A 27398-nucleotide genomic window follows, 5' to 3' on the forward strand; every position below is an offset into this window, starting at 1 on the left:
TCTAAAAATGATCTCTCCAGATGGATGGACGGCATGGATACAAAACATACATCATGGTGGGGCCCACAGAACTTGGTGACGTCATTTCAGTTGCATTCTCGCTACTCAACCTGTCAGTAGCCGATCCGCGTCCACTTTCCCTCCCCTCCCCTCCCCTCCCCGTGACCTTCTTTTCGTCTGAACCCCGGGCCGGACGAACCGAGCGGCTCGGATGCTTTTCGATCTGTGAACGGTCTTTTCTCAAATCGAACCGGAGAAGCACTGATTCCGGCCGAACCCGGTCCGAACTCCCCCTCTTCGTCTACCCCATTTTCATTACCGAGCAGGAAATAATGCTGCACGAGCTTCTCATGGCGTTGCTGGGGTACACGGGCGATCTCGTCATCGACGTGACGGAGCACCGGAATTCCGTAGGCCTGCATTCACCGTACGATGGCCTGAACTCGGGAGAATGCGTCTTCAAGCTCGCCCCTGATATCTCCTTCATCCAGCCGTCCGAAAGGTAAGAGATCGAATCTCAATCCCTCTGCTTTGAATCGGCCTGATTTTTGGAATATGGAATGAACTTGAAGGGGCACACGTTATGGATGGAGTTGATGTGGGCCGTACATCACATTGGGTAGCCACATTCAACATTGTACAATAAGCTTATTCTACATGAGTTGTGGAGGAACCGTCCTCCTATACAATCATATTACAAACAGCCCACTGTATGTTAACGTTGCACACAACCCCAACTCTCCTTCCAACTTGTTATATGTGTAGGAAATCTGACTGTGAAGAGGGTGGGTCCCACCTTGAAGGTGACCTGGCAGTCTGGCACAAAATATTCGGCTGGTCCACTCATCAGGTGTCTCACACTGTCAGGTTCAATGAACAGCCGACCGTCAGAACCAATGTACGTTATCTCGCCGACCTAATGATTGGATCGATCTGATGTTCATGGTGCGGCCTACCCTTTGCATCACTCACACTTCCTATGCATGTGACACAAGGGCAGGATATATGGCCTGTATGTGAAGTTCACGTATGCTGGGCCATATCTAATATCATCTCTCTTATGAATCTTTGATGTAGTAGTCATCTTATCAATGGTTTCCTCGATAAAACATAGGATTTGATGCATGATGGGTTTAATGGTTATGAACTAATTATTATTATTTTTTGAAAGATGAGATTATATTAAAGAGAAGAAAGAAAGAAACTACACAAGCAGACCCATGCCTGGCAAGATAAACCCACAAAGGACAACCAGATTATGGAACCCAGTCTCTGAACAAAACTAGGACCCTAGAGAAAACCCCAGCTGTAGAAACACTGATATTCCTGAAGCACTGATTATTTCTTTCAGGCCAAATAGCCCAAAAAGCCACTAGGAGGATGATCCTCCATTTCCTTTTCCCAAGTGCTCGACCAGGATCATCATGCCAATTGAAGAAGAGGGCTTCTACTGATTCCAGCATTGACTATGAAATGCCAGCATAGCGGAGGATGCTCCACCAAATGTCAGCGGAAAACGGACAATGTATGAACAAGGAGTCAACCAATTCTTCCGCACTTGAACAGAGAATACGTTTTTTTTTTTTTTTTTTTTGTGAAAGATGACGATATATATTAAGAGGGAAAGAAAAGATACAAAAAAAGAAGTGAGAGACTGCTGAGAGAGCAAAAACAACTACACCTCAAGGAAAAGAAAATTAAAATCCTTAAAAACGTCTACTTGAGTAGCCCATTCAATCAATAGACGTTTAGCTTTGACGGTCACCACATCAGCGGGAGAAGACGAATTCTCAAAACATCTACTGTTTCTTTCTTCCCAAACAGAGAATACATTCGTTTGGGATAACGAAACCTCTCCATCTAAGATTATCAATCGTAAGAATACAGCTCCTACCAGCCAACCATCCGAAAGCCGCAACCTTGGGGGGCACACCATAGGACCATAACGGTCCCGTGTGGGACGATGCTGAAACTTCCGGAGAAGAGAGGGAATTGTAGAACGTCTTCACTGATAAACTAATTATGAAATGTCCGAAAATAAGAATAAGAGAAAAACGATGCAAAACGATACATTTTATACTCTGACGTTTGTATTGGAACATGTCGGCAATAGAAAATGACGTTATCCCTTGTTCTGCATTGGTTAATGATTATTACTATCCTTGCACTATTTTATCTTTTATACTCTTTTATTCTTCCCTTTGTATCTCATATTCGAATTTTTGCTTGCATGCATGGATATGCAGTTAGAAGGTTTGCTAGCCCTACATTCACCTTCTTCCTCACAGTCTACATGAAGCACACGTGTAGGCCGTGTGGGACATGCTGGTCAACTCATCAGATGACCTGTCATGAAAATTAGTCTGGTTAACTCATTGTATGGACGATTTAAAAAACCTTGTGAAAGGTCACTTGCAATGTATACATGTGTCTAAGGTTTACAGTATTGCCCGAAACCAGTATATATCGCCCAATGCATATTGTATCAGCCCAAAACAGCCCAGTTCAGGGCTGTATTGGTGGTGAATGATTAGAGACATAGTTCTCCGATTTAGAACCTTGATGTCTGCCTGATTGTGTACCTGAATCTTGTGTCAGGCCATCTTTGCTCTGGATGCGAGCTTGTACACTTCTCAATGTCCTACATACATGCCAGGTTGGCATGTGTGAAGTGTGTGTGGGGCCAGCAAACCTTCTATAGTTAGACGAGGGATAACCGCTTATTGAAATTATGAAAGAACATGTTGATGACTGCAGGGACGCTATTGAAAGGCTTCTTTGTCTAGGATTTTACTATAGGGAGCTCGATCGATTTGCAACTAAGTCGCGCAATTTAAGTTGGATACGCTCTATGGGTGATGCCCCTTTATTGCGAACTACTGAGTTGTTGAAGAGGAAAAAGAAAAAGCCAAGTGTCTACCGTAGGGCCATAGCTAATGGAATCGTTGAGATTTTATCAGTTTATAGATCTGCTGTTCTACAAGTTGAGCAGAAATTGCTTTCAGATCCGGTGCCCATTTTGGCAACTGTAACTCGTGGCCTCAATAAGGTTGGTTGATGTAAGTCGAATTAGAAACCAATATTCTTGGATTCCTATTTGCTTAACTCTTTTTTTTTTTTTTCCTTCTAAATTTTTATTAATATCAGTGACATTTGTCAGCCTTATTAAGTCCCCTGTATTGGGTTACCCTTTTCCCCTAACCTTGTATGTCTTGCATTTTCTTACCCATGTTGCATGCATGTAAATCTTAGGGTGTTTTTGGGTACATGGAATCCATACGGAAATGGTTTTCCACTGAAAAAGGTAGTTGGGCTGTTTGGATATGTGGGTTCTACAAAGTAATCATTACACTTATTTACAGTTAAGTTTTTTTGGCACAAGGAACTAGGTATGAATACGTCAATATGAGAATTCCACTGGCTTAGAATTCCACTAGCTTTCCAAACAGGACCCCCAAATATGGAATCCCCTTTTCAACAGTGTTCATGGAAATAATCATTAGGTAATTATTGTTTTTTCCATATTTCCCCCTTGGATTCCTTGTATCCAAACACTTCCTTAGTGTTGTCTAGGAAATGCTACTATTCGATGCACTTGCAAATAGGGATGCTTTCAGTTTCTGATTTTACATGTAAATTTGATGCTTCAATCTAGATTAACCATTCTGTTATTCGAGCAAACAGCGTATGTGATTGTGAATTTATTATAGCTGTTCTTTACAAAGCTAAATATACTCTGAAGGTGTTGATGTTTTCTACGGGCCTTGGAGTAGCATGGTGCTCACGATTCCAAAAAGTTCCATTTTCAAGCATATTTTGCATAGATTTGCTAAGCCAGCTGGAGTTAGCCCTAGTTTCAAGGTGACCTCTATCCAGGGTTGAAGGGCCTAAAATGAGGATGAGGGGAAAACCTAAAAGGACTGGATTGAGGTGTTGAAAAGGGATAAGAAGTCTTGTTCACTTACCAAAAAGAAAGGGCCTTAGATGGGAATGATTGGCTAAATAGGATTTGTAAAGCCAACCTGAAATAGCTTGGACATTGCTATGGCAATGATCACGATTTATGTAGTGAGTTGAAAATTGTCTACGTGCTGAAACAAGTTCTAGCTCATCTGAAGTTTTAATCATTGGTTTTGTGTGCTCTTCCAGAGCTAGTGCTCGTGAATGCTTCTTCTTTGTAGCTGTCAATAATTGCAATCTTAATCACTGTCTGCATTTGTCTAATAATTTTCTCGGCGAACTCATTCTTTATGTCATGGCAAATGATGCAATTGAGTTGGACGCTGATAAAAAACAAGCAATTTAGTTGGACAATTTCATATTTTGTTTAATTTCGAAGTCGATTCGATCATGTAGAACTCGTGTTTTAATTAAATTGTAGTCATTTAAATTCGTTGTACAACATTACTTCTTTTTATTAGTTTCAGTAAGTGTAGATCAAATGCTTTTGATGGTAAGTGTAGAATTCCAAATGCGTGGGTGCTTTGTCTTCAAGTGGAAGAAACTATAGATCATCTTCTTCTGCATTGTCCATCCTCTTCGGATATCTGGTGGAGTGTCCTCTGTCTCGCTGGGGTTTCCTGGGTTATGCCATACTCTACAGATGATCTCCTTTGTGCCTGGCATGCGGATTCTGGAGGAGCTTTGGGCAAAAGGAAATGGCATATCATTCTTCTTGCTGTCTTTTGGGCTATATGGGCGGAGCGTAATAATCGCTGCTTTAGGAATTCCTCAGTCTCAGCTGCAGGAGTGTTCTCTAGAGTGCTAGTTCTGTTTCGGGATTGGGCTCCGTAATATTGTTTTTGCTGGGTTTGGCTACCGTGGGGCAGTTTTTTGTAGTTTTTGTTTTTCCTTGTTTCCTATAGCTTGCTGTTTTTTCTCTCTTGCCCTGTAGGCTTTGTTTCTGTTTGTTTCTTTCAATAAAATTTTCATCTTTCAAAAAAAAGTGTAGAACAATTTCTTGCCATTACTTTTTTTTGTTGACATTACTATTGAAAACCTAATCTTTAAAAATTGGATTCTGGTTTGATCTAACTTGGAAAATTTCTCAGCATTTCATGGTTTGCTTTTTTGTTTCCTTCATTGCCAGGGCTGTCAATGGACAGGATGGCCTAATGGCTTCTATCCTATCTTGCTATGGGCTGGGCACGGCTCTCATTTTGAACCTGTGGAACAGAGCATGGCCAGGTTACCAGGCCCAAAAAATGGGCCAGTCTTGTGCCTGGATTTTACAAAGTTTTTTTTTTCTTTCAATTGACACTGTCCTGAGCTTGCATGCTTGCTTCCTTATATCTGTCATAGGCCAGCCCCAATACTGATTTTCAGGCTCATGGGCCACACCCAGGCTTATATTCAGGTGTTACCGATAATTAGTGTGGGCTTGAGCAGATCCTGGCATGGACTGGGCCCATGCATTGATACCCTTACTGGGCTCTTCTTCTACCAAAAAGAAGGGCTCTTTTTCTCCTCTTCAGCCAGTATTGTTTCTCATTACGGTCAAGTGAAGTGGTATGCTTAGGACATTGTTATCTTCGTAAAAGTGCACCTAAATTTATTTTATTTAAATCTTTTTAGCAGCCATGCATGTGACATAATTTGTAAGACTTGTTTCTATACATACCGTGTGTTTTCTTTTGTTGTAGTCAGATTTCTCGATAGCTTGATGTTTATTTTCTTTCCTTGCTGCAAATCGGTCGGAGCTGTCCCAGTTTGATGTGTTGTTGCCTCCTCTTTACGAGCTCATCGTGGAGATTGAGCGTGATGATGTTCGGGGAGGGCAACTTCTCAACCTCTTGCACAAGCGATGTCATTGTGGAGTGCCTGAATTACAAGCTTGCATTCAAAGGTACCAAATTTGGTTTCTGTTTTTTGTTTGGAAGATTCATTTTTGTCATAGAAGTATGTTACTTGTGTATTGCTCACTCTTGCAAAATTGCATTGCATTCATACTTTATAAATAATAATGATAAATATTATTTTTTGTGGGGGGGATAAACTAGGACCTTTTGGTCTCTTCCTTGCTATCAGCCTAAAATAGTGCGGAAATCCAGTTGTTTGCAGAATGTAGTCTCAAGTAAACTTGCACTTGGTCTAACCTTAGCTTTCAACCACAACCATGCTGTTTGAGTTAGCTCTAACTAGCCTGAGTCATGCTTGAGCCACAATATTGGAAAGGGACATGAAATGACATCAGGCTCTCAACCTACATTTCTCCAACATTGATCAAGGAGGGAAATATGGTGTGAAGTTGCAATTTTAAGAGGGGTTCTTAAATATTTTCCTCTTTAGTAAGTATCCTTGGATTTCACATGATGGGTGGAGGAAATAAGTAAAGGAGGGAGGCTCTTGCTATCTCATTCGTTCACTTTTTAGGGAAAGAATAGCTCATGGATTGGTGAGGCTTGGTACCCAGCTCCAATTGCTGTTGATTGGGGATCGCCTTCTGTTGTAATTGTACTATCTTTCCTAATAAAATGCTATGTTTAGCCCCTACGTTTCTGCTGATACTTTCCGCCCAGTAGTTTGCTTATACAAATATCAGCTTTATTGCATGGCCAAAAATGCCAGGCACTTAAACTTTGATGCATTTTTCTTTTAGTAGGCCAAACAAAATCTTCAATGGTTGTTAGAGTATCAACTCTTGACTTGAACATTGGTGAGGTCCAGTTTAAGATGATTCTCACTTGGCTGAATAAGTTAAGGATTCTGACTCTCTGAGTCACAAAATACTAGGGTGTTTGATGAAATTAAGGAACAAGTACTAGAAAACTATGAGAGAAAAGTGTTAAAATATACATTACTATGTACAAATATGATAATCATCACACATTGTTTGTTCTACAGCACATTCTACATAAATAAGCATAATATATTCCATAATAAAAAAAAAGCCAATTCCACGTTGCGTGTTCATTGGAATTTTAACTGCATTCCAATTGCTATGGTGTGAGATGATCCAGTTGATATTCCTACAATTTGAAAAGCATATTCACCAAAAATTTGTGTATTTTCTTTTTGATTTGTTGCTTTGGTGTTACTAAAACTATTGACCACGTTTTATATATTGTTTTGCATGTCTAATATGTTTGTATTTGGCCTTTTGATTAGTGTCTTATTTCTTGAATCTGAATTTCAGTGTGCATGAAATAGCAATACCCATTACCCAATCTTGTGATTTGTGATAATTGGTAGGCTTAGATATACTTACTTATGGCAATATCTGAACAGAATTGACACCATCATTTAGGAACTTATGTAGCAATCTTGTGTTAATTATGCTCTAGGCTGATTTACCTGTAAAATGCAAGCACCGTGTTTCATGGATATGTGCTATGCTATCTAACCATGTTTCCTTTGTTGGTTGTCATGTGCCCAAAGCATAGGCTTCTTTGGCATGGACATCAGGTCATGTATCACCAACTTGCATCTTGGATGGTTTATGGAATTCTTCAAGATCAGCATGGAGAGTTTTTCATCAGAAGGTATTCTTGAGTTTCGAATATGAATCATATCAACATTTGAATTTGATATTACATTTGTAAGCCTTATGTATGTCATGATTTGAAAATTTTATGCACTTTACAGGCAGTAGTTTCCTATGTTTATCCCCTTGGCATTGAAGAAAATGCATTTCCAGGGGCTATCAGAGGATTCCTTTTGCCTCTATGTTTATGGTTGTATTCACATTCAATGAAACATTGCATGTCATGAGTCATGACAGCATCGGCATGTCATGTTTGATTGCTGTTGACAAGAAATTAAATATTAAACTCTATATAGATTATCTATCAGGAAAAATCTTGCAGTACTAATATTACTGTTGTGCAGTGGCACTCTAATTCTTTTACATATTTTCGTCAAAAAACTCATATCCTGTTTATGATTGCAGACAGGAAGACAGCGATGCAGAGAATGAACCATCCCGTCCGGATATGTTTGAAAAGTTGACCCAGAAGTCTCCTGATGATGCGTCACTGACGGATTGGCACTTGGGGTTCCATATCTTCTTGGTATATTTAGACTTCTAGAAAACAGTTATGGTCACATAGTTCCTCATATGGTGCAAAGCCACTTCATAACTTTAAGATTTAGGGTCCGTTTCGATGCACTTCCGCAAAAAAGATTTTCATGCCCCCTTTTTTTTCGGGTTAGCTTGTTAGTACACACCCATGTCAGTACACACTCCACTGTTAGCCCCTTTTTCTTTCGGTTGACTTGACAAAAACCAATCTGATTGGTAATCATCGAGTCGGCTTTTTTTAACCTATTTTGCCAAGGTGGGGATGAGATAGGTGTTTGCAAAAGTGCATCCAAATGCTCAATGAGAGCTGCAGTTCGTATCAAAATGCCATTTAGATGTCAAATGCCCTTTTGAGGGTGCATCCAAACGGGCCCTTATATTCATCGCCCATCTTTTCATTACCTACATTATCCTTCATCATTCTTGATGCTATATTGTCAATTGCTCAAGTGGTCACACCTTTCAATTGATTGTCTAGTATTTTTTAATCTCCTTCTTAAGTTAACTCTACCATAGCCTCTATGTAATATGACGCATCTTCTGGTTTGTTTCAATTAACAAAACACCTAGAAAACAAATTCATAGTTGTCATTTTGTTTTGAGTAATTCAGCATAATGCATGCTGAAGCCAAGGAAAGCTGTTTCATTGAGTTTGGTTCTCTCAAATTGTAAGCTACTTTGTCCCACAGAAAAGATCATAGTTTAAACATCCTACCTGTATATTTCAACTCTTTAGTTGTTTTAGTTTCGATCTTCCCTCTAAATATGCTGATAGTTCAGCTAAACTACTTCTCTCTCTAAGCTTTGCTTCTTTTTCTTTTCTTTTTTTGAAAGATACTGAATTTATTCTGGAGCAAACAGGTTGAAAAAGAATTTTATTTTATTTTAAAAAAAAAAAAAACAGAAGGAAAAGAAAATAAAAATACAAACAACTGCTTAAGGTGCCCAATCCTTGATACATTAATTAACCCTACTAATAACCCCAATCTAAGAACAACTTATATTCCGGAAACAACAATCATTCCTCTTGCCCCAAAGAGACCAAAGGATGGCGAGCATAGCAACTCTCTATCTGGATATGGTCTTGCTTCCCTGTCGTCATGCATGCTAGGCTCGAAATAGCCCCTTAATTGAGCCATGCATCACCTAGGATACGTTAAACGCCAGTAGAATGCTACTCCAGATGTTTCTTGCGAGGAGGCAATGGATGAATAGATGATCCACTGACTCTGTGTCTTTGAAGCAGAGAAGACATGTTAGGCAACAACGTAGCCCTTCTGCAAAGGCTGTCGATGGTTAGGACCTTATTCCTGTCAGTGAGCCAAGCGAAAGTTGCCACATTTGGAGGAGCACCATAGGACCATATAGCACTAGTATGACTGCAAAGCCTTTGATTCACAGATTGGGAGATAAGAGAATGAAAAGATCTCACCGAGAAGATACCATACTTATCAAACCGCCAAATCATCAAATCAATCACACCTGGAGAAGGCTGGAGCCCCTGTAATCGTGAAGGAAAGCAAACCATATAATCGATCTCCGCATTGAACAAATTCTGCCGGCAAGGGGGAACCCACACGCCCCCATCCCTGGGAGGCCGAGAAACAATGGGCGACAAAAAACAACGACTATAGGACAAATCCCAACTAGCCTAGGGAAATCTGATTTAAGTGTGGACTCCCCACACCAAACATCATCCCAAAACCTAACCTCAACTCCATCCCTGACAACAAAATCCAACCCATCAAACACTTTGGTTGCAACCTGAGTAACAGCCTTTCAAACATGGGAAGCACGGTAAAGGGACAATCCCTTGGTCCTCCAACCCATAGAAGAGGAGCTATATTTGCCAATGGTAGTGGTCCTCCACATGCTACCCACCTCTACCCCAAACTTCCATACCCACTTGCCCATCAAGGCAGAATTAATGTCATTGAGACGGTTAATCCCAACTCCTCCACTTGCCCACATGCTTCCCTTCTACATTTGTGGGTCTTCCGTTGTGTATTGGTAAGCCCCCAAAGTCTTTATGGGACTAGGTTATCGACGGATTTGGCTCATATCTCGCTAGATGGAAAAGCAAATATCTCTCATTGGGTGGTTGGCTCACTCTAATCAAGGCAACATTGTCTAACCTCCCCCTGTATTTTATGTCTCTTTTCAAATGCCCGGCTTCGATCTTGAAAATCATGGAAAGGCTAAAACAGGATTTTCTATGGCACGGCAAGGAAAATAAGAAAAAAATTCATCTGGTCAGTTGGAAGGAAACGTGTAAGAGTGTTCAAGAAGGAGGAGCGGGTGTAAAAGATCTAAAACAAATGAATCGAGCTCTTTTAGGCAAATGGATTTGGAGACTAGGGACAGAGGATGGGACCCTTTAGAATGATTTAATCAAAAATAAATATGGCCGCTCAGATGGGGGTTGGTGGACAAAGAACTCCTCCAATTACAAAGCTTCGGCTCTTTGGAAAAGAGTTTTTTCCACTAAGGCAGAGGTTATCAATTGTGCCGGCGTCGTTATTGGTAATGGCAAACGTACTCGGTTTTGGGTAGATATTTGGATGGGGGAGGTAGCCCTGTGCGTCGCTTTTCCACGCATCTTTCGTATTGTAAAAAATCAGCACATCACAGTGGATGCTTGCTATTCGATTATAGGAGTCTTGGTGTGGAACATAGAGTGTAGAAGAATATGCTGCCCTCCTTAATCGGATTTATAGCGTCAGCCCAAATCAGCATGCGGTGGACAATTTAGGTTGGCGTCTGGACAAAAATGGTAAATTTACTGTGAAATCTCTTTATAGTCATCTTGCGAGCAGCCCTTCTCCAAGCGTAGGGATCTCATTATATCATGGATGGAAGTATCAAGTTCCCCCCCAAAATTGCAGTTTTTGGATGGTTGGTTGACAAGGATAAGGTTCTCACAATTGATAATCTGAGAAAGAGGGGTATGATCATTACTAACATTTGTTTATGCTGCATGGCACAAGAAGAATCAGTGGATCACCTCTTTATTCACTGCCAATTTACATATCAGATTTGGACAGCCATTCTAGCCCGCTTTAAGGTCCCTTGGACTTTTCCAAAGTCTGCTAATGACCTTCTTCAAGCCTGGCATGGAGTTAGATGTGGGAAGCAAAGATCTAAATTATGGAGAATGTCCCTCCTGGCTGTTTGGTGGGCCGTGTGGGAAGAAAGGAATGGAAGATGCTTTAACAATATTTCTAAATCAGCCGAGGCTACGATCCTTAGGGTGACTCATCTTTTAGTCGAATGGGCTTCTTTTTCAGATAAAATTCAGGATTGTAACCTTCTCTTTTTAGGAGATTAGTTGATTGGCTATCTCAGCCGTTCAGCCTCCTATCTCTTTGTTTTCTTTTCTCTGTTTCAATAAAAAAATTTGTTATCTATCAAAAAAAAACTTTTCTACGGAGAGAGCTTCCTTTCCATTCTCTCAATCACCTTATCCCATTAAGTGCTTCGCAGGCTTCCTAACACAGAGAGATGAAGGGAGAGATCCAGCCCGACACCCAAAAATACCAGCCAACCGAGAAACCTCTTTCACAGATGGATCCCAATAATTACGCTTTTAACCAGATTAACTCTCAAGGCCTGAATCAACCCCAGAGCATCTAATAATTTTTCTAAGGTTATCCACCATGGACCCATCAGCTTTAAAAAAAAAAAAAAAAAAAAAAACGGTATCATCAACAAATTGGAGATGGCTAACTCATTGAAGAAAATTAGCAACTTCAGAACCCTGTAAAAGACCCACTGATTGACCCCCTGAGCTTTGCTTTTCTTTGCTAATAAGGAAAAATGAAATCCACATATCCAAACACACCCCTGGTGTGCAAGCTATGAAATCTGTTGCATATTAGAGGAATTATGCATATTTGTATTGTTCAAGTCTCATTCATAGTCATGCTTCTTTCAACTGTATCTTTGTCTTTCGGAACATTACCTTTTGTTCTACTCTTCCACGCACAAGGATGCTAAAGAAACCTTTTCTGCCCTCAAAGGCTTTTGCTTCCTATACCATTACTTAGCAACCAGGCTGTCAAAGTTTTTGTAGACAATCTATTATTATAATTCTTATTATTTAACATTCTTTATGCAGGACATGTTACCCGAGTATATTCACATGCGTGTTGCAGAATCAATTCTTTTTGCTGGTAAAGCAGTAAGAGTCCTCCGAAATCCAAGCCCTGATTTCAGGTGTCAGAATTCTGTTCTTCACACGCATATACCGAGAGGACTGCACAGAGTTCAAGGGTCCATTGGACGATTTTCTTTCCAGAAAGAGCCCTCTACAGATATGAAACTGATTGGAGAAGAACTACTTCCACAATCCGAGGCTGATAAAATTGATGCTATGCTCCTGGATCTGAAGGTTTTATTTATTTATTTCTTATTCTCATTAATCATTGCAGACAAGGTATTCCAGAACGGTAACAATGGCCGTAATGGCCATCACTGTTACGTTTATGATATAGATTATCAGCCCTCTAATGGATTGTTAAGGGGCCGTTACAGCCTTTATGGGGGTGTAACGGGTCCTTTTTTTTCGTAACGGCCATTATGATCCCGGAACGTGTAACGGTTGCCACCATTACCTTTATGTTGAGGCCATTACGGTACATCATGATTGCAGATATCCGTCCGAATGGTAGTTGTTTCACATTGCCTTTCCTGCATTCATTAATGCTGTTTCCTATGCTGATAGTTTTCCGATTTTGTTAACTATTTTTTGTCTCTTTCCTTCATGTATGGCTGGTTTTTTATTTGCAGGAGTCGGCTGAGTTTCATAAGCGATCATTTGAATGTGCGGTTGACTCCATACGTACTATTGCAGCCAGTCATCTTTGGCAGGTAATGAACATGAGGAATCTTTCGTTAGTCTCTTTGTGCATCAATTTAATATTTGGCCCTAATTTCTTACAGCTTGTGGTCATTCATGCCGACTTGAATGGCCATCTGAAGGCCCTTAAAGATTATTTTCTTTTAGCCAAAGGAGACTTCTTCCAGGTAATGGAGGCATTGTCCTTGTTCCCAGAATTCTTTATTTATATTGTCTTCATCTTTCTAAAATCACTGTAACTGAAATCTAATTTTACTTATTATCACTTTTGACTTTCTTTTGAGAATAGCAATTCTCCTCCTCTCTTTCTTCTCATTTTCTTTTGAATGGAGTCCTTGGAACATGATGCAAGTATTGCACTTCTTAAAGATGTGTAAACTACTTGATAGAGTGGTCCACATATCCATGCGCTGTATATATTTTTTTTTTTTCACTAATATATAACCCATTTGATATGCCAGTGTTTTCTTGAGGACAGCCGCCAATTAATGCGCCTGCCGCCTCGCCAGTCAACTGCTGAAGCTGATCTCATGGTCCCATTTCAGTTGGTAAAGTTATCATAAATACCATTCTAGCCAAAAATTAACGATCAATTGTTTTAATTGTGATTTCATGTATGTACTGCTGTCCATTCAGTTAGCTGATCATTGAGAAAGCAACATGTTATTGAACATATGTTGATACTGCAAGCTTAAAGTTTTTCTGAGTTTTGTTGTGCTTGTTTCTTGAAAAATTGGAGACCTATATATTGTCTGTGAATGGGAACTTAAAAAAAAAAAAAAACACACACACACACACACCTTCACACCCACACACGCTACATGGGTACTCGAACCCATGACCTCAGTGTTGAAACCCAGAGGGTCTACCACTGAGCCATGGGCGGATAACTCAGATTTCTTGCCAATATGAATCTATCTCAGATGCTTTGCCCTCAAGCTTATTTCCTCCTCTGTTTGAGGATCTTTTATTTTTATTTTTCATTTTTTGTTCAAACTTCCGCCACAAGTTTTATCATGAATCATGATAATCTGACATTTTATCTGAGGATATGGTCCTCAATAGAGTGGGATGATAGAACAGGATTTTTGTAGCTGACCCTAATTGGTATTAGGCTTGATGGTGGTGGTGGTGGTGGTGGTGATGATGACGGCGACGATGATGTTTAATTGCTTAGCCTGAAAATAATGTAAAGCTACCCCAGCGCACACGCGCACTCACGCCGCCCCCCTACGCACGTACGTACGTAGAAGGAGGACCCCACCATTGATCTAATTAGATGACGACATTCAGGGAGGACCTCCTAGCTAGAAGTCAAGTTTTGGTTTAGAAAAGTGGCCCGATAGTCAAGAAAAGCCCACCATGGGATCTCATGATCGTGGCCCACTCGTCGGATTGGTTTTATATTTTAGGTTTTGCTTATTGTTATTATTTAGAACATCGTGAACGCTTTAGATTTCCTTGTTTGGTTTTTATTTTAGTTTACTTCATCGCCAAGTAATAGGTGTCGCACATGGTGCGAGTTTTTGGGTATAGGGTTCTCCCTATAAATAGGCACCCCTTGTAGTTCTTTTCATTCATTGAAGTTAATAAAAAAATTTCTGCTTTATTTTTTTGCTCTCTTCGTGAGTTGTGGAAGAATTCAAAAGTGGGTGCGAAGCCCTCCCTTTTCGAAGGGCTAACTACCGTGGTGCGAAGCCACATCGATCCCAATTCACCCCCATCTTCCATCATCTTTTTTTCCATCTTCCCCCACCATCCGTACTTCGAATTTGTCCTTTTGTTGCATCAGATTTCTTCATTACAGCAGGTTTCCAGATTTCGGCCCGCAGGCGAGCTGAAACTTCGGCGGAGCACCACGCACAAACCGTACATCGGATCGAGCTGAGATTTGGGGGTTTTGGAGTCCATCCCTGGCCGACCAGGGCCAAGGTGGCCTTTTTCTAAATAGTGGGCCCCACACACGTGCGGCCGGGATCACACGCACGTCCGTCTGGGCCATTGTTGCTGTCCACACGCGGGATCATCTTTTGACTCAGGTTTTTATCTTCTTTTATCCTCTCATAGCCGTTTTTCATGAATTCTAACCCTAGATTACATGATCCCTAATTGATTTGCCCATTTTTATCACCTTAGAGTTCCTTGAATTGAAATTAGGAGATCCCTTGGATTAGGGACTGATTTTTATGCATGAGTAGTTGATTTTATTTCGCTTTGACATCGTTTGGTTTATAATTTTTATTGGTCCAGTCCTAGCCTGTGTCGGCCTGGACCCGCATAGATTCCCCTTTTTAATTGAATGTTTGAATTTTCATGTGGGACGTGGAATTTGTGTGATTGTTTCTGAATTGGTAGGATCTAAGACTGAAATCTTGCGACGATGATGTTTAATTGCTTAGCCTGAAAATAATGTAAAGCTACCCCATAATGCAGACTCTCCTGGAAACTATGACTAGATATCGACATGCCTTGATTAGCTTGCTTAACAGCCACATAATTCGCATAGTCTATGCCTTGATTAGACATAGACTCTCCTGGAACTTCCTTTGCGAACAATACAAAAGACTTGTTAAATATGTTGACTAGCTACTTAAATATGAGAGTAATCCCTCCTAAAGGATTGAATGATAGGCAGAGAATGTTTTTTTTTTTTTGAAAGATGAAGGGCTTCATTAACAGAGAAAAACAAAAAACATAGCACGGCTGCTGAGAAAGCAGCCGACCATTACACCCTTAGGAAGAAGAAATCTTGACCGTAAAGGTCCTAACTATTGGAGGCCCACTCAATCATGAGGCGCTTAGCCTTAGTCGCGACCGAACCAGCCGAGCTGGAGATATTCCTAAAACATCTACTATTCCTCTCCCCCCACATTGACCACCAGACTGCAAGAACCGACATTCTCCAAATAATCGTCTTCACCTTACCCAGTACACTCCCTGCCATGCTTGAAGGAAATGACTAACCTCCCCCGGAGAACACCAGTGAACATTGAAAGCAGATAAAATCTCTGCCCATATCAAACTAGCAAAATGGCAGTGCAGCATCAGGTGATCCACAGTCTCTTCAGCCCGCATACAACATAAACAAATATTGGATAAGATCATCCCTTTCTTCCTTAGATTGTCCACTGTAAGAATCTTCTTTTTCCCTACTAGCCAGCCAAACACTATGATTTTTGGGGGGGCTTCATATTTCCAAAGAAAAGAGAGATTTGGCTTTAGCTTGTGCTTCAGTCTGTGCATCTGGTTATACAGAGACCGAACCGAAAAGGAAGACGATTTGTTAGGTTTCCAGAAGATAGCATCTTGAGACATGGGGGAAGGGGCTGACGAATAAAGACATTCCAGGAGACTCGTGAAGTCCGGAATCTCCCAGTCTTGGAGGCCTCTTCGGCAAATCACATTCCAAACGATTTTTCCGTCCCTTTCATAGTAGTTGTCCGCAACGTATGACTTCTTGAAAACAACGATCTGGTAGGAGAAGGGAAATCTGCTTCTGAGGGTCTGCTCTCCTATCCAAATGTCATCTCAAAACCGGATTTTATTAGCTTTGCCAAGGACAAAACCAATGCTCGACTGAATAGTCCTCATCATATCCATGATTTCTTTCCAAATGTGTGAGACTTTTTGAGAGGGTAATTGTTTAACCCACCAGCCACCAGGAGAAGTACCATATTTTCCTTCAATGATGGAGTTCCAAAGAGATCCCTCTTCTGTCCCAAGCCTCCATATCCACTTACCTAGGAGCGCTTTATTCATATCTTTTAAATCTTTGACCCCAGCACCCCCATCAGCCAGATGGAGACAGATTTCCGACCACTTTAATAGATGAGACTTCTTCCTAGCTTTCTTACCTTGCCATAGAAATTCCCGCCTCACTTTGTCAATGGACTCCCTAACCGATGCCGGGCATTTCAAAAGCGACATAAAATAAATCAGGAGATTGGAGGGAGCAGCTTTAATTAACGTAAGGCGACCTCCTAGCGATAGATATCGACTCTTCCACCGCGAGAGATATGACTGAATCCTGGTTATTATTTTGTTCCACTGGGATTTATGAGGTTTTCCGACACAACGTCAGGCCCACAAAAGATGATGGCAAAATATCAGACTTGCAGCCGAAGAGATGAGCGAGATCTTCTACCTCTGCTCTATCCATATTGATCCCGAATATTTTGGATTTTACCAAATTCGCCTTTAAGCCGAAAACAGCCTGGAAACAAAGAAGATTAGTTCGCAAATTGAAAACCATCTCAAATGAAGCATCGGAAAATATAAGGGAGTCGTCCACATATTGAATGTGCGTAATAGGCCACTGCATACCTCTGCTCTTGACCCTTTTGGAGCATGCGAGACAAGGCCTCTCCCACAATAAGAAAGAGGAAGGGGGAGAGATGATCTCCTTGCCTTAAGCCTCTGGAACTTTTGAAAAATCCTTTTGGCGAACCGTTCACAAGAATGGAAAAATAAGCTGATCTAGTACTTTCCTTCATCCAAGCTCTCCACTTGTCCCCGAACCCCATACGTTGCAACATGTACTGCAAGAAACCCCGGTGAACATGGTCATAAGCCTTTTCGATATCCAGTTTGCAAAAGATATGCTTCCGACCCGATCTAACACCTGCATCCAAAACTTCATTAGCAGAAAGAGTTGCATCGATTATCTGTCTGCCGGCTATGAAGGCACACTGGTTGTCAGATATGAGCTTCCCAATAACCTTCGTCAGCCTCATAGCTAACACCTTTGCCAGAATCTTATAAGGCCCCCCCAGCAGGCTGATAGGCCTAAAATCTTTTGGAGCTGCGGCGCCCGACATCTTTGGGATCAAGGCTATAAAAGTCGCCTCGAAGCTGGTAGAAATCCTGCTTCTGTTATGGAAATCGTTGAACCAGGCGATAACATCTGATTGGATCACTTCCCAAAAGTGAGCGTAGAAGGAGATGGGGAAACCATCCGGTCCAGGCGCCTTATCAGCCCCCAAGGAATCGATGGCCCGTTTGATTTCGACACCCGAGAAAGGAGCTTCCACGGAAGCTGCCTCCTTCTCCGAGATAGAACTGAAACCAATCCCATCTAGCTTGGGCCTGACCCAATCTTCTCCCTTGAGGAGGGATCTGTAGTAGGATATCATCTCCTCTTTATCTTCTACCCAGGCTCCATCTACCAAGATACTAGAGATTTTATTGTTTGTCGCTTGTATACTTGCCATCACATGGAAAAAACATCCTATTGCCTTCTTTCAGCCATTTCAAACGGGCCTTTTGTTTCCATGAAATTTCATTTTGAAGGATACTGTTGGCAATGGCTTGAATTATCTACACTCTTTTGGCCTGAGCATCTGGAGCCAAATTCTGGCTTTCAGCCTGGGCGTCTATGGGGGACAGATCAGCAAACGGATCTTCAATCTCCTGGTTCTTATTTTGAAGCTCATTCCGATACCACTGTTTTAATTCGTTTTTCAGCATCTTTAGTTTAGAGGATAACTTGAAATCAACATACCCATTGACTTTGAAGCCAACCCACCAATCAGCAACCTTCTTTGAAAACCCAAGGATTTTGAGCCAAGATAAATCGAAACGGAAAGGCTTAGGGCCCCAGTTCTGCTCTTCCACGTCTAAGCAAATGGGACAATGATCTGATGTGGTAAGGATAAGTTGGGAGGTTAGGGGGTATTGATCTATCCATTCAGAAGAGAGGAGGAATCTATCCAGTCTACACATCGTCGGAGGCACTCTCCCGTTGGACCAAGTAAATCTAGCCCCAAGAAGGGGAAGATCCACCAATTCCTCATTTTCAATCCAAGAAGAAAATGATTTCATAGCTGATGAGACAGAGTTGTGGTGAGATTTTTCATTGACATTCCTAATAGTATTGAAATCCCCTGCTATACAACATGCTCCTGGAAATTTCTGTTTGGAGGCTGAGAGATCCTCCCAGAAAGACCCCCTGCCCCCCTCCTGAATCGGCCCATAAATTGAGCAAAAGAGACACGTGAACCCTGAAGAGATGTGTTGAAGTATAACTGAGACTGAGAAAATACCGATCCAGCTGTTGAGAACCTGCCATACAGAGGACTTCCAAGCTAGGAGGATACCTCCAGCACTGCCGATTGCATTTTTAGCCACCCATTTTACATCTGAAGCCCGCCAAAGGGAACCCATCAACCTGTCATAAAAAATGGAGCTCTTGGTTTCCTGAAAACAAACGATATTTGGGTTATATCTGTCACAAGTGTCCTTTATTATCCTTCTTTTCTGTTTCGACCCCACTCCCCTTACATTCCAGGAAATCACCTTCATTTGGACACTGAGCTTCCCCGAGTACCCTGCGACGCTAGCCTTTTCGAAGGAAGTTCTGAAGTTCTTTGCCTTGATATTAAACTCAACAGTTCCCTATTAGGACGTAAAGATTGCCTTCCCCGGTTGGATTGGGAAGTTGATCTACGGCCTCTAGTAGAATTCTGTTCTGGTAGCGGTCTTCCACTAGCCTCGATGCATTGGAAGAGGGCTATGAAGTCCTCTGGACAATCGCTAAAAGATAACCCTAGGGCTCTGCCCACATGTTCCATAGCATCTCTAATCCATTTCTTATTATGGATCTTATCAATCAGATCTACTCTGTCCGAGCCTTTAATTTGCTGCGAGATTTGTTTGGATATGGTCCGATCGCCTTCTACCCTAGACTGTAGGGGTTCAGCTTCAAGAATTTTTAAATCTGGATGCTCTTGGAATAATTCAAGAAGGCCTTGATCTGACCATTCACTGATAGACGCATGAGAGGAATAATTTAACGACGACGGATTATCGACGTAGTAAGAGCCCTAGTCAATCTCTGAAGTGTTGGGTTCTTGGAATATCTTCATCGGCTTGGATCTGTAGGGAGTGGGGAGATCATGTTGATTATGCTGACCGTCGTGAGAAGAATGGTCCTCGTGAGTGGCAGGGAGGAGCATGAGAGCATCGGATGGGGGTGACGGGATGATTGGGATGGGGAGATTGAGATTAAAGAGCCGCGTGACTGTTAAGTTAGACCCGCTAGAGAGAAGACCCGATTTGCTTAGAGAACCCGGATCCGAGCAAAGATTATCATAGGTATTTGGACCCGCGACGGAGTCGGGTTTGGAATCCGAATTAAGATCCGAGAACACGAAGCTTCCGCCTTTCGTGATATAGTCAACTCTCGGGACGAGCACGCCACATGTCTCGATCTCCTCTTCTAAGCCGCCCAACGGATGGTAATTTCGCTTCTCGGGATGAGCGTCTGTACCACTCAATGAGACAGACTCTGAGGGGATGCCACCTGTCCCATGCGTGCTGGAAATGGAGAGATGGGCATCTCTCTCTGCACCACGTGTATGCTGAGGAGATGTATCGCTGACAACTGCATTGAATGTCACCTGCGGAGAAGCTGGCATCTGGTCTGGTGTTCTGCGGGAGAAAGGAGACGGAGTTCCTCCATGCTTTGCTCCAGTGGAGACCGTCAGCCCGGATTTGAGAGGAGATTCTCTGGCTCGCCAGAGATCTCCCCACCTCAGATAAGGAACACAACTGTCCTCCTGCTGAATGGGTAGGGATAACTCCTTGCCATCTACTAGGACCTAGATCTGAGCCGGAATTGGCTCGCCCTTCTTCCTGCGAACCCTCATCCTCGCCACTGACAGGCAGAGAATGTTGGAGAGTATCCATCAATCCAAAGTGGGCAGAGGGTGATGAAACTATTGAGGCCCCAATGAGGAGCCCCAACAACAACCCCAACCTTTGTTGTTGGATAGTCTACAAATTATTAGAAGACTAGAAGTGCTTGACTTGTATTTCCATTAGTCTTGCAATATTTATTTTGTACCTGTTTGTTCTTGAGGGTATTTTGGTCATTTTACATACCATCTCTTGTAGATTAGTAAATCTCAATGGAGTTCCCTTTGAGGGGTCTACCTATTATTGTTACAATTTACAAATACCACGAAGTTGACGTGTTTAACAATAGCTGTCCACGTGGAGTAAAGAGTACCTTTGTAGCTCACATACCCTTGGTTCCCTTCTATGCTCCCATCAAGATTGCGCACTATCAACTGGCATGAGAACCTATAGATCTGATCGATGCTTGGGATGAATGCTACCCATCCTTTGATGCTTGAGCATTTTCTCCAAACCAAATCTTCTAAATCCTTAGAAGGTAATCATCCAAGGGCGTAGTTGCATGATTCTTTTCAATAGGCGCCCCTCCCACTTTGAATCATGATTCAAACTCACACTCCTGCTCCCGCTTCGTAGCTTTTTATACTTGCTAACATTTTGAAACGGCCACTTGCCCACTCCCGCATCCAAATCCATTGCCGCTTCGCTTCATGAGAAGCAAGACCTTTCATTATCTGTGGGTCGCCTCCATTTATCAATAGGTTCAAAAGAGATGAGCTGCAGTCTTTCCAAAAAAAAAAAAAAAAAAACCCACTAAATAATGATCACTCTTGGTAATTTTTTTTTTAAATAAAAGAGAGAAAAAGAAAGACTTCACTTGACAAAAGAATGAGATGCCGTTTAAGGAGGCTGTCCTCAAAGAACACAATGGTCAGAGGGAGCATTTCTTGCTTTGCCATTGGGTTATAGGTATTCGTCTTTTGTTAAAGACCATTTTTTTAACGATTGTACTTGCCAAATCCGCAATAACTTAATGTTAATCTACCTGTCCTAGCTGCAAAAGGAATTATATGATGTGAAACGAATAATTGGCAACGATATAATGCAGGCTGCAATAAAGACTATAGGTGATGAAGACAAATACTTCTCAAGAGTATCACTAAGGTCAGTGCTGTTCCGTCAACTACAGATATTGTTCGACCAAGTAGATTTTCTTCTTTCATCATCCCTTGCACCAGTTCTTTTACTCTTTTTTTTTTTTTTAGTTGATATTGGAAACAACACATGCATATGTATTTTTTTTCTACGACTACCAGGATGCCTTCATTTGGGATTGCTGTCACATCCTCTCAACTGGATTTATCGAAAGTGAAAATTAGCACTGATGGAAACTCAGGTGTTGTTGCACAAGGAAGTGCTTCGGAGATGTCCCTTGATGGTTGGGATGGCATTGCTCTTGAATATTCTGTTGATTGGCCCTTACAGCTGTTCTTTACCCAAGAAGTGCTCTCTAAGTAAGGTTCCTTGATTATCAGTATTGTTTTTTTTTTCCCCAATTTTTTCTTCATGCAGTTTATTGTCAATGGTAAATGTGAAAGTCATGAGATGGAAGATTTTCTATATTGGAAGTTCTTTAAGAGTTTCATATCTGGAAAATCTTTAAAAAAAAGGTTTCGTGTTTGGATAATAATAAGAAATGTGGAATTGCTCTCTTCATATCTCATTTATGGAAACAATGAATTTTGTTCAGGTACCGCAGGGTGTTCCAGTACTTGCTTCGGCTCAAACGAACACAAATGGAATTGGAGAAATCATGGGCTTCAGTGATGCATCAAGATCACACAGATTTTGCTAAAAATCGCAAAGATCGCATGAACTGCTCCATTTCTCAGCAGCGTCGGCTACGCTCCAGACCAATGTGGCATGTTCGAGAGCATATGGCTTTTCTGATTAGAAACCTGCAATTTTATATCCAGGTTGGTTTGATGCCAGTCCATTATTCTATAGTCAGTTAGGTTTAATATAATACATGTAGAGAATCCCACTGATCTCCACCATATTACTCATTTTACTCAATTCAAAGAAGAAGAAAAAAGAACAATTTAATGATATGCATTTCAATATAGTAGGAATTTTTCTTCAGATGCTGATCTGCCATTATAGGCTTCTTTTGATAACTTCTAGTGGTGAGATGACAGATTCAAGATTCCTTCTAGGTTAAGGGTCATTAAAACAGAACCATTGTACCTCAAAATGATCAGGAGACATGCAATAGTATGTGATTGTTCATCTGGTTGTGTAGTTATGGTGGATATAGGTGTCCTGTCTTAAGCAAGGTTCACCTAACATTCATGATGGGGACATCAACTTTACCTGTATTTGGTGGACCTTCAGGCAGTTTTTTTGGCGATTGGTCACTGGACATACTTTGGTAGAAAGTCTTGCAGCTAGTTATCAGGATGGTGAATTCATAGGGCCTTTTTGGAGTTTCTCCTACTAGCATGAACTAAGTGGAAAACAAGTTTGCCATACGGCGGTTCAGCCACACATTGTTTCTGTCACTGTATGCTAAAGATTGATAGCCACTGATGCTGGTAATGAGCTTGCACATATGAATTTGGCTGTGTCCATTGAATGACCAGGTCACAATGATGGGAGCTTTAAAAAATAATGCCAAGTAGGCTTGTACATGTTTACTCTATTTTATCCTTGTGACTGATTCTTGTTTATACCAAAGTTTCTATTGTCCCCATTGCAATTTGTCGACATTATTGCATTCATGTTCTATTTCTCATTATGAAATTCCATGTTTCCAGGTTGATGTTATCGAATCCCAGTGGAATGTTTTGCAAGCTCGCGTTCAAGATTCTCATGATTTTACAGAACTCGTGGGCTTTCACCAAGAGTAAGTAATCTGGTTGGGTCTTTACCGTACAATTGACTTATTGTTTTTCAATTGTCTGATTTTATTTTATTTTTCATGTCAGAGCAACCTTTTTCTGTTTCAAGGAAGTAATTGTTTCTTGATGATCAACCTTTTTTTGCAACCCTTTTTTTTGTGTGTCAGAGCAACCTGTCATGGTTTGGGCGAATGGCTTGGGTTGTGGGTTTGCTCCCCACAGACACGAGTTCGATTCCCTTCCCCGTGGATTGCCTGATGCATGTGGTTGGCAGGTGATTGCGTGCATCCGTAGGGAATAGTCTTGCCTCAAGAGGGGCGGGGACACCTTGTCGTCATAAAAAGAAAAAAGAAAAAAATATTTCTTGTTGATCTTCCATGAAGAATTGTGGCCTGGGATTGACTTTTTCAAGCAAGAGTTTGACTCAATCTAGCTTACTCAATGCCTCGGACCAGAATCAAAATTTTAACTCTTTATGAAAATAAAACAAAGGCCGTATGTAAAACTGAAAAGGAAAGTGCAAAAGATATAAAAGAACATTTCTATTAGTATTTCCTATTTGGAAGAACAGGATTCGAAAAGCTGACCCCAAATTGCTGATTCAACGCTATCAGCTATGATGATGATTATAATCATGAAATTGTTATAACATTAGTTTTTGTCTAATTAAAATAAAATATTTTTATTATGAAAGAAATATGATATAGGACAAAGCTTAGGTGGAGGAAGAAAAGGAAATCCCAAGGAAGCATAAATATCCAGAATATATTTATTTGATTTTCAAATGATTATGCTGTATATGAGATGATAGTCATTGTTCAGGTTGTCCAAGGTAGAAGAATATAATGCAATTATGAAATATTATCAAGAAACGCTGAAGGTCATGAAAGATTAAGGAGTGTTGATTCTATAAAGTAATGGAGATTATCCATCATTTGATCTTGGACATTCCTAAAAAGAGGGATCACAGATTACTTGAATAGTAAATAGTTGCTTTTTTCATAAATGGTTGTGGGTTCAAATCCCCAGCCATCATACATCTCCTTTTCCCTTTGTTTTCTCTACGTAAAAAAGGAGTGGGGAAATTATGGAAACAGCGAGCAGGCAGTGCAAGATAGACTGGAATCATATTCGACCTGGTCGTAGTATCTTCCTCTTCAGGGTTGCATCACAAACTGCATTCAAATTGCGAGATTATCCAATTTTCTTGCTCTCAAGTTTTCTTAGTGATCAAAGTTAGGGTGGGACATTATTCTTACTTGTTACTTCTTCTCTTCATATTATTAATGATGTGGCACAGTTAGATGTTCGAAAATTGGCAATTTCTTACTTGTTTGTGAATGTGATCTGCAGATACCTGTCCGCCTTGATTTCACAGTCTTTCTTAGACATTGGGTCTGTCTCTAGGATACTGGACAGCATAATGAAACTGTGCCTGCAGTTCTGCTGGAACATCGAACATCAGGAGAGCAACCCAAATACACTCGAGCTGGAACATATCACTGAGGTACTTCTGGTCCATGTTTCTATCTTATGGCCATTATTGTCATGTGCGATTGCATATGCTATTTTTTAAAAAAAGGATCGCAAATGCCATTAGGAGAGTATGCGATGACATACTTTTTTCTGCAATATGTATGCGATCGCATATGTGAGTATGCAATGGCTAGAGCTGTACATGAACCAAGTCAGCTCGATTAACTCGTTCGGCTTGGCTCGAAACTGGGTTCAGGCCGAGTCGAGCTAATTTGAGTAGAGTCCGAGCTAACTTGGTCCTTGGCTCGAACCCATCTCGGTTCGACTCGTTTGACTGGGTATAAATACCCGGTCGTCCAGGACGACCCCCCCGCCCTTTCTTGTCTCTATCCAGAACCCACCCCCCTTTCTCCTCTCTCTAGCGCCTGGCTGGACCCTAACCCACCACCCCACCCACTTCTCTCTCCCTCTGTCTGTCCAAAGATCTGGCCAATCCCTCCGATCCGGCGATCACGGAATCCGAGCCCTCCTCCGTTAGCTGCTGTCCAAACCATGCCGAGCCAAGTTTGTGCTGGGGTTGGCTGCTGGCCGAGCCGAGCTGAGCTGTGCCAAGCTCGACTCGTGTACAACTCTAGCAATGGCATAATACTCCATATGTGATGGCATACTTTGTAAGCTGTGCTTGTTTTTTGTAAATTGTAAATTAAGTTGTAGTTTGTAAGTTGTTCAAGTAATCATTTATCATTAAAATTTCTATGTTTGAAATTTCTAATAATTAATTCTTTCTTAAGTCTTAATGTAACTTGTTGATTATGTTGTTAAATTTTATGTAAATATAATATGAATATTTAAATAATTAAGTATATAACTTAATTTATACATGGTCTAATAGGCAAGGATCTTTTACACATTTCGATGAAGCAACAGATTCGTCCATACCATTAGTATGGTTTGTAGGACCACAACTGATCCTGAAAGGGAATGAATGGGAAAAACAGCATGTCGTATCAATGGAGAACTCTGAGAATACTTCATCCTTACCGGGTTGTTTGAAAATCTTGTTTTGATTCTTGGAACCGTACCAAATCAATTCACACTTGGGTCGAGGGAATAAATGGATAGAACCCTAATGGCTCCAATTATAAGGAAACCAAAAGCAATGAGCTCAGTTCATAATTCGAATGATTACTTGATCTAATTAGGCGTTAAAAATAGATTAGTGCCTGATGCGGGAAAGTCTCAAACTACAACAAATAGGTAAAAGAATCCAATCCGATCACTTGTAGTAATTATTCATGGTTTTTCCTAATTAATTTTTTTTCTTCTGATTTTTCTCTCTTTTTTTTCAAAAAAAAAAAAGAAAAAAAAAGAGAGGCTATAGCAATATGCAATCGCATTTGCAATTCAACAACATTGCTTGTGGGTAGTGTGTGCTTCTAGTGATGCTAATTTACATATTTTTGGGCATTTTTAGAGCACCCCCTGTCGGCAGCAGGGGCCGTCAGATTAACGATCTGGATCACCAACCACAGCCAAATTGTGATCCCAATACAAGAGATTTCTTGATACGAGAGATCCCAATCGATTTTTTTTCTCCTAAGATATCGTTACATTGCCTTTTCAGACATTATAAGATGCATGACCACCAGTTCCAGCTCTCTTTCATGGTTCTGCATTCAGTGCATAATGCAGCTTTCTTTGTTCCAGAGCTTTAATGTCTTCTCATTACATTTTGAAGGAACTCAACAAGAAATCAAACTCCCTATACACAATACTGCGCAGTAGCAGGCTTGCGGGGAGCCAAAGGGCCCCGTTTCTGAGAAGATTCCTCTTGCGCCTCAATTTCAATTCCTTCTTTGAGGTAAAGTTTCATGCTTGGAATGCCTTGATGTTCTTCTAATGCCAGTTGTCGATTTCAACAGCTCATGAGCTGCTATTGTGTCTAATAATGGCAGGCAACTGCACGAGGGGTGCTGAATGTCGTCAGATCCCGTCCCACTCAGTCCTGAATCAATAAAGTTGTACTTTCCCGTCGCTGAGACCTAACATGCTGAACCAGTGGTGGTGGTGTATTCAAATGCAATATGGGTAGAATTCCATATTGGCAAGCAAGAAGGCTTCCATAATGGTACCTACATTGTTTGACATTCAAGCCACGGCGTATTTTGTATTTATAGTGTAGTGTATATATGACCCATATGATGAAAGCTGGTAAACATAATGCTGTGTTTTTTGCTGTTAGCTCCAAGGTTGCCAGGGCTTTCATGTCATGTCTAGAGAGAAGATAGTCTGCCTTTCTTTGCTTGCATTTTTCTCTTTGATAGCATGGATATATATAATCAAGGGGGAGTAATCACGTGTGTTCTGTGGGGCCTACCATGATGGATGTGTGCCATCCAATCCATCCATTAGATGCACTCCCATGTTAAGCATACACCCAAAAATCTAGCCTGACCCATAACTCGGGTGGGCCACACAACAGGGAATGGACATTGGGGGGACTGACATG

The 27398-nt window shown here is 41.1% G+C and overlaps 1 protein-coding gene across 2 annotated transcripts; it reads left to right on the forward strand.

The window, feature by feature from the left end:
- The first annotated feature begins 127 nt into the window (after positions 1–127).
- On the forward strand, positions 128–27159 carry LOC131252662 (gamma-tubulin complex component 4). 2 transcript variants are annotated; one of them, XM_058253322.1, is made up of 16 exons: positions 128–502; positions 2758–3049; positions 5700–5845; positions 7383–7481; positions 7889–8009; positions 12138–12410; positions 12809–12889; positions 12962–13045; positions 13340–13426; positions 21622–21677; positions 21830–22027; positions 22264–22489; positions 23330–23418; positions 24767–24920; positions 26628–26750; positions 26845–27159. In XM_058253322.1, the coding sequence occupies exons 1-16, from the start codon at positions 333–335 to the stop codon at positions 26896–26898; spliced, it is 2253 nt and encodes a 750-aa protein (XP_058109305.1). In that variant the 5' UTR covers positions 128–332; the 3' UTR covers positions 26899–27159. The 2 variants fall into 2 exon arrangements, with proteins under 2 accessions (XP_058109305.1, XP_058109306.1); XM_058253323.1 differs by having other exon boundaries at positions 129–502; positions 5709–5845.
- Positions 27160–27398: the final 239 nt, after the last annotated feature.

Source organism: Magnolia sinica, chromosome 8 (assembly GCF_029962835.1).
Source record: "Magnolia sinica isolate HGM2019 chromosome 8, MsV1, whole genome shotgun sequence".
Taxonomy (NCBI): domain Eukaryota; kingdom Viridiplantae; phylum Streptophyta; class Magnoliopsida; order Magnoliales; family Magnoliaceae; genus Magnolia; species Magnolia sinica.